We start from the raw sequence: 8,523 nt of genomic DNA, 5'->3' as shown, positions 1-8,523 counted from the left end.
TCTTCATACTGTAGGATTCTTGTGGAAAATTCGAAAAGCTACAGAAGACCTAGAGGATGTTTTCTGGTTATAGAATGCTGATGTATGCATTCTAGCTAGAGAAAAATTGAGATACGTTTTCATGGTATAGACAACATTTTAAAGGCCTTCTATTTAAAAAACATTTTTTTCTGATCATAAAATATATTTCAAAGTTCCTCTGTCTGCAGAAGGCCTGTTGTTCGATCCATAAAAGACACTTTAAAGGTTTCTATTCAAAGGACAATCCGACACAAGTCTTATGTCTTGAAGTTACAGAAATACCAGTAAGGAACATACAAAAATCGGACGGGCCAGACTATATGATATCCTTCACCACAGATACATATCTGTCGATAGAACGGACATCTTTAGAGGACAATTGATATGGAATCGGACTAAATGAAATATGTGATATAGATAGATAAATGTACCAATCTAAGTACACAAGCATGTCAAATTTATGCAAAAGTCCATGCAATCAGACGGACTTGGGGTATATAGTGTACCATTTGTAAGAAATCAACGAGAGTTATGTGTAACTCTGTGCCGATTTAAAAATTGGCATACACGATTCGGTATTCGTTTGGTGTCACATTCACATAAAATTGGACGAAACTATATATAGAAACTATGTCTATATCTGATCCGATTTAAAAGAACGTTAACACACACTGTTCTTAATTAAATTCAATACGCTATGTATTATTTAATGCAACCGGCTAATATGTGGAATTTTGTGCACACTTTACACGAAATCGGGAGAATTTATATATGAGAGCTATATCTTAATCAGAACCGATTTGCTCCAATATCAATTTTTTTCAATGGGATCATAAATGTGACCTGTACTTTGTTTATCATTTTACATCAGCAGATTGACGGACTCGAATTTGGTTCTATCCATATCTCCGTTCCTTTTGCCTGTAACAAACACATGTACAAAGACACAGTATGGCGAAGGGAATAAAAAATTGTATATAATTCTAATCTAGATAACACCAAGTCTTTGCTGGCGTCGAGGAATATTGAACCAATATTTAAGGACATAATTTGTAAAAAAAATCTTCTAAATAGGTTAGATTTAGATTTCAGATTTAATTCATACAACCAAAATATATTTATTTAGTATTCAATCAAAAAATTATTATCCGAAAAATGTTATGATATTACAGTAAAAAATACCACCCGCTGAATTGTACTATATTAAACTAACTAGAATATTAAAAATAATATGAGTATTATAATATAAATCAAAAATTATTATTATTATAATTCTTAACAGTTATATTGTTATTGGCCTATTCTGCACAAACATAAATCTTAAAAATTCTTCTCATAACAATATATTATGCCACTTTGTTCCAAAGCAATGACTAACTGTCATTTCTTGTGGTTGACGTCGTCAACAGAATGAAATATAAGTGTCATAAATTTTTATGACCAGCATTTAAATCTACTGGTATTTTCACAGAATTATGCTGTGCAATATTTTGAACATATAAAAACACCTACTAATGCAAATAGCCAATCATAATCTGACGAACTCTTCATCCATTTGAAACAGAGTTAATCTAAAAGAACTACAAAGAGAACAACAATGCGTGCCTTTATTGTCTTGTGTTTGGTGGCTGTTGCCTGTGCCGATAAATTGGGTTATAACTATCAACCCGTTGGACACTCCTCTTCCGGATTATCGTTCACTCCTGGTGCTGGAATTGCTTCTGCCAGCAATGTAGCTCCCAGCTATACTGGTGGTGTTGGTTCTTATGGAGTTCAACAAGGTTCCGTTGCCCCCAGCTATAATGGTGGTGTTGGTTCATATGAAAGCCAAGGCTCCTTCGCTCCCAGCTACAACGGTGGTGTTGGTTCTTATGAAGGTCAAGGTTCCAGAAGTGTTCCCTCGTTCGCCCCACAAGCTGAACTCGAAAAGGAATTCTACACTTTCTCTGCCAATGATGAAGATTTCAATGAACCCGCCAGCTCCAATCAATATGCCAACTCCTTGAAGAAGGGTCTCCGTGTCGTTTTCATCAAGGGCCCCGAACACAATGGTTTGGAAGAAGCTGCCTTGGCTTTGGCCAAACAAGCTGCCCAACAGCAAACCGCCATCTATGTTCTCAACAAACAAGCTGACCTCAGCGATTTGGCCAACAAGCTTAACACCATCAACACTGGCAACAACAACAAACCCGAAGTTCACTTTGTCAAATATCGTACTCCTGAAGATGCTGTCAACGCTCAACGTGCTATCCAAGGTCAATACGATAGCTTGGGTGGTCCATCTCACAACATCAATGGTGGTGTTGCTCCAGTCATCAACTTTGCTTCTCAAGCTCCCGTTGCTGCTGCTCACGCTGCTTCTGCTCCTGGTGCTAGCTACTTGCCAGCTTCTATCTTCCGTCACTAAGAGGGTAAGGAGTTTCGAATCGATTTGTTGTTTGTTAGATTTAAAGAACAATAAAGTTGTTATTTGTTGTTTAATTCGAATTTAAAATGTTGTAGTTTTAATATTTACAAGTGTCAGTTTACTTCACTTCATGGAAAGGATAACGATTGAATAATATAGTCAAGTAAATGTTTCTCTATATATGTTAACTATATGGAGGCTATATAGTGTAGCGCCACATTGTCTGTATTCTATAGGTTTTAGCCTGATTTCCCATTATAGTGGCGGCTATTTTACATTGCGGGATATTGGAGGGTGAACCAATTTTAAGCGGAAAAATGTCTATATAAGTCCACGTTTCGTTTTGATAACATTCCCACATAAAAGTTTCAGTTTGTCTCTATCCTACGGCAACGATATTGCATTATCAGTTAAGAGGACCCCAGTTTCCAAACACTGAATTTTAATTTTATTTTGGATTTGGGCTTACACTAATGTCTCAATAATGTCTCTGTAAATTGTTTCAAGTGGAAATCTGAACAATCCAAGAAGATACAGCTGATTTATTGTGTCAGGATCAAGCGCCGGCAAGAGGGCATCTCAAAATGTAAACGTGTTTTTCTCGAAACAGTGTTTTTACGAATAGCGGGCACGATTACTCAAAGTCGTATAATCCAATCGGTTTTAAATTTTATCAAATTACTCTGTACGAACATACCTATCGTATGAGCTGGGATACGATACGAATGTAACCTTTAAAAATCGTTCTTATTATACCCTACATAACACTGTTGTCAGTGTATCATAGCTTTGTATGACCCTAAGAGTTTGTAACGCCGTAAAATATTGGTCCTAGACCCTCCTTTTAGCTTAGTCGATCTAGTGTTCGTCCGTTTGTCCAATGTAATTTGTATACACGAAACAGGCCGCAGTTATAGACCAATCGTCATGAAATTTTTCATGTAGGATGGAAGACCACTATTTTTCTGGTCGCTCTAGAGGCTACAATTTTTATCCGAACACCAGAAAATTTTACACGAGGAAAGGAATCTGACCAAAAAACATGCGTGGCTTTATATGCTATGAAAATAGGTCAACATTTAGCGGGTCAAATGGGCTCGGACTTATGTATGGCGTACGTATTTATTCCTGAAGAACATAGACTGGAGAAGTTGACGGTATATCCAAAGGGAATGGTTGACCTTTAAATTGATACCATTTATATGGTCGTATGTACTCGGATAGGGGATTTATACTTAAATATTTAGGGGGGTATTAGTATTACCCGATTGTTTAGTATTACCATAACCACACTAGAGGACATGAGGTTCTGGTTATGGTCAAGGAAGACGCCTATAATTTTTAATGATGATCAGATGATATTTCGGGGATGAAGTGAATCGAAAACTTTATTTTTGTCGGATTTTCTAGTTGCTATAGACGCCACAATTATATGTCGAACATCGCAAATTTTCCATTTTGACAAAGACCCCATATAAAGGGCCGCTGAAGATTTTAGCCAAATTTTCCGACTAAAGTGACAATTGTTTTGTATTTCGAATTTCTGGTTAATAAAAATTTTTGGGATGCTATATTATGGACGACTGGTAACGTGAAATGTGGTCAGAGGAATCCAAATTTAACCATTTCCAATGTCTGATTGGTAAACAATAATTCTGATAATCAAGCGCAAAGACACGACGTTGTAAGATCTTGAACATTCTTCAAACAGTATAGCAATCCAAAAAATTACAAAAATTCAATAAAGGGGATCCCCCCATTTTAAGTGTCAAAAAAATTAATTTAGTTTTTCTATATAATTCGAATCTTCACTAATTCAAGAATGTCCCTACAAAATTTCAAGTGAATATCTCAAGAACTTTGGAAGATATAGCCCATTTATTGTGTCAGCATCATGTGACGGCAAGAGTGATTCTCAAACGAGATAGACCCATGGTTCCCTTTGATAATGTGCATAGAATCACTTTGTGAGTGGATTTATGCATGTCCGTATTTCTGTCTGTCCATGTTAAATTGTAAACAAAGTACGGGAGCCAAACAAATGGCACATCCCATTTGTTTGGCTCAAGGACGAACCCTATTGCAATTGAGAAAAATCGATTCAGACTTAGATATATATCCCATATATAGTTTCGTCCGATTTAAAAAAAAATGGTGCGCCAAAGAGTCAAATTTAGGACGAATGTACAAAATTTTGAACAACGTACTGAAGATAGGATAGTCTAACGTGCCAAGTTTTATTGAAATCGGTTCCGATTTAGATATAGCTCCCAATATATTTTCGTCCGATTTAAGGTAAATGGCGCACCAAAGTCCCTATGTATATTTCGATTTGTGCAAAGTTTCGTAAAAATCGGTTCAGATTTAAATGTAGCTTCCACATATATTTTCGTCCGATTTAAGGTAAATGCTGCACCAAAGTCCCTAAAAATCTTCCGATTTTACACAACATTTTACACTAAGTTCTTAAGTTAATATAGCCTAATATGTGTTCAGTTAAGGTATTAAATTGAGCCTAGAATATAACGTATTGTAAACATTGGTTCAGAGGTAAATATTGCTCCCATATATATTTTCGACTGACTTCATGTTAATTGTCCACCAAATAATGAACTAGTGTCCACTTGAGGCTATGTGTTGTAACATAATGAATAATTTGATTTGAATCGATTTACATAATGTTGTCCCTTTGAAATCGTGGCTTAACGAAATGGAATTTGGCGAAGGTTACCGAGGACATGTGTGTGGATAAATGTAGCCAATAAGAACCCATTGTACCAAATTTCAGGGAAATCGGTTGACATTTTGGCGATCTATCTAAATTCGTTTGGAGAATAGAATTTTACGCTGATCGAGAATATATAAGCGTTATAGGGTCGGAAATGATTATTTCGAAGAGTTATAAACGGAAACACAAACTTAATATACCTTCCATACTATGGTGGAGGGTATAAGTCGATTCACATGTAGACACATTTAATTTAGTCCAATTTCCGGATTCCGATTGCTTTTTCCGGATTCCGATGTTACACTGAGGAGTTATCATACCCGCCATCAAACATAAGGACTTTTCTTTAATCACTAAAAACCACAACAACAACCAAATCTTGATAATTAATTTTCTTTTCTTTTAAATCTTATTGTGTTAAGTTACAAACCTTAACATGCATTAGTTTTCATATTCCAGCCCTATGAAAATCATGAAAACCTAAAATTGAGAATGGAGCATTAACCAGCACAAAGTCCCAATCCCAAACTCTCTATTTAAATAACATTTTCTGGTCAATTGTGCTGCTGTCTCCAGCTGGGAAGGTATGAATCAACACCTAACAATTTGGACAAGCTCTGAATGAAACAATTGACATTGCATATTGTGCCAGAAGAACATATATGGGAAATCTGTCTAAATCTGAATTTGAATGAACATGTATATGGGAGCTGTATCCTTATCTAAACAGATTTGATACACAAATAGTCATTCCAGAGTCCTCCACATGCAATCAGACAAAATTATATATGGGAACCGAAAAAAAACTGTTCACACAAGTTATTTCACATGTGTTCGGCAAAACGTCAGGTATTTGGTGTTCCATTTACGAGAAATAAGACGATATTATTTAGATGTCTTATATCTAAATCTGAACCTATTATCACCAATATGGAACTACATTAGGCGAATGAAATTAGCCGTTCAAATTTCATCGAAATTGAATTTAAATTTAAATCAACCCAAAAGGCGATTTCAGGCTTATACCAAAAAGTAAATGTATATTGTGAGCAGACCGGGTACAGTGGCGAAGGCTCTCCTTCCTTTTGTGTAGAACACGTCTCTTAATGTCTCTTAATTAAATGTTATCCTGTATTGCACAATAATAACATATTAGCACAAGACGTGCTACTAATTTGCCGGCCAAAACTCTTTACACTAACTATAACTCAAAATTCCATATTTCCGGAAAATATTTGAATACGGCTAAATCTAAGCATACCAAAATATGAAAGATGAATATTAAAATATGTTAAAAATGCCGGCATTGTTAAATGAATTGTTATAAATATTCACACATAATTATGTTTCAGTTTTTGCACCTCAGCTAAAAATAGTAGCATTTTATTATCTTTATTATCTCTAAAATTGCTAATTAAGCAAATTGTAAGATGAAGAAAAAAAACGACGAAACAATTTCTTTATAACCGCTACAATGCATTTCCAACATTAAGTGGCTGTTATGTGCAACTTTAATATTTGGGTTGTTGTTATTTTCGGTCAACGACTTACCGATTTTAAAATTGTATTGATAAATTAATAATCTGCTGGTATTATCTCCGAATTACGTCGTACAAAATTAAAACATATATAAACATCTAGCATTGCAAACAGTCAATCATAAAACCACGAACACTTCATCAATTAGAAACAGAGTTAATCTAAAGCAACTATAAAAATAACAACAATGCGTTCCTTTATTGTCTTGTGTTTGGTGGCTGTTGCCTGTGCCGATAAATTGGGTTATAACTATCAACCAGTTGGCCACTCCTCCTCCGGATTATCATTCACTCCTGGAGCCTCTGATGGTTCTGCCAGTAACGTAGTTCCCAGCTATGATGGCGGTGTTGGCTCATACGAAGGCCAAGGTTCCAGCAGCGCTCCTTCTTTCGCCCCACAAGCTGAACTCGAAAAGGAATTCTACACTTTCTCTGCCAACGATGAAGATTTCAATGAACCCGCCAACTCCGAACAATTGGCTAACTCCTTGAAGAAGGGTCTCCGTGTTGTCTTCATTAAGGGTCCCGAAAACAATGGTTTGGAAGAAGCTGCCTTGGCTTTGGCCAAACAAGCTGCCCAACAACAAACTGCCATCTATGTGCTCAACAAACAAGCTGATCTCAACGATTTGGCTAACAAATTGAACAACATCAACACCGGTAACAACAACAAACCCGAAGTTCACTTTGTCAAATATCGTACTCCTGAAGATGCTGCCAACGCTCAACGTGCTATCCAAGACCAATACGATGCTTTGGGTGGTCCATCTCACAACATTAATGGTGGTGTTGCTCCAGTCATCAACTTTGCTTCTCAAGCTCCAGTTGCTGATGCTCCCGCTGCTTCTGCACCTGGTGCTAGCTACTTGCCTGCTTCTATTTTCCGTCATTAAATGTATGTTTAGATACTAGGGATGATCCGCAAGGACAGTGCAGTTGTTATTATGTAGTTTGATTGTTTTAGAATAATAAAATTGTTTTGTTATAAAATCGAATGCTGATATGTTGGATTCCTTAAAAACTGGCTGTTGCACCCTGTACCAGATAGTGGAGTGTCATTCTTCTCCGAATATCAGAATATAATTCTATGTCAATTTAACAATGGCCGTCTACCCTTCCGTAGAGGTCGCAATATTTAAGATTGAGCTTTCAATTATTTCTAGTATGGAAAATATGTGTCAAATAATTCCAATTGCAACACCTAAAAAAAGTAAAAAAAATAAAATTAAGCACGATAGAGATCGCAATATTTAAGATCGAGCATTGTATTTTTGTATAGCTGCCATATAACGGTACCACCCTATTTTCGGCATTTGGAAGTTTTTAGTCCCATTTTTTAGTCGAAAAGACTGTGATTTTGTACTCCGGGTTTATGAAGGACGACATACGTCTATGCAGAAAATGATTATTGTTAATAGTTTATGTTTTGACAATGTACCGGCCTGACAATTAATCCATTACTACGGTTCGGATCAAACACGAATCCTATAGTTGGCCATAATGATAGGTCAATACTTAGGGTAGCCAATGATATCAAAATTGTATTCCCTTGTGATTTTTTCCAGTCGCCCAAGAGGCCTCAATTTCAATCTCTACATGATGAAATCTTACACGAGGATGGGGTTGTGATTAACCGACATATATGACTATTATGGTGATCATCGGTCAATATTTAGCGGCTCAAATGGGCCAAGTGTTTGTGGTGAGAGATTTCTATAATTTTCTTCAAGAAAACCAAATAAAAACCAGTAAGGAAAGCAATAAAGTCGGACGGGGTCGACTTTATGATATCCTTCACCACTTTGGGTATATTAAACAGATGTTTAATA

The 8,523-nt window shown here is 36.1% G+C and overlaps 2 protein-coding genes across 3 annotated transcripts; both read left to right on the top strand.

The window, feature by feature from the left end:
• Window positions 1-1,618: 1,618 nt before the first annotated feature.
• Window positions 1,619-2,430, top strand: LOC133334885 (uncharacterized). Of its 2 annotated transcripts, XM_061543201.1 has the most exons (2): window positions 1,619-1,772; window positions 1,854-2,430. In XM_061543201.1, exons 1-2 carry the CDS (start codon window positions 1,619-1,621, stop codon window positions 2,426-2,428), a joined length of 729 nt encoding a protein of 242 aa, XP_061399185.1. In that variant the 3' UTR covers window positions 2,429-2,430. The 2 variants fall into 2 exon arrangements, with proteins under 2 accessions (XP_061399185.1, XP_061399184.1); XM_061543200.1 differs by having other exon boundaries at window positions 1,619-2,430.
• A 4,451-nt stretch (window positions 2,431-6,881) lies between these two features.
• LOC133334882 (uncharacterized) lies at window positions 6,882-7,587 on the top strand. Its single transcript, XM_061543196.1, has one exon. The coding sequence runs from the start codon at window positions 6,883-6,885 to the stop codon at window positions 7,585-7,587; it is 705 nt and encodes a 234-aa protein (XP_061399180.1). The 5' UTR covers window position 6,882.
• The last annotated feature ends 936 nt before the right edge of the window (window positions 7,588-8,523 follow it).

This window comes from Musca vetustissima, unplaced genomic scaffold (genome assembly GCF_032173495.1).
Source record: "Musca vetustissima isolate MV318-11 ecotype Yass unplaced genomic scaffold, APGP_CSIRO_Mvet_v1 utg26893, whole genome shotgun sequence".
In the NCBI taxonomy this organism is placed as follows: Eukaryota; Metazoa; Arthropoda; class Insecta; order Diptera; family Muscidae; genus Musca; species Musca vetustissima.
This window is presented reverse-complemented; position numbering and strand designations above follow the sequence as displayed.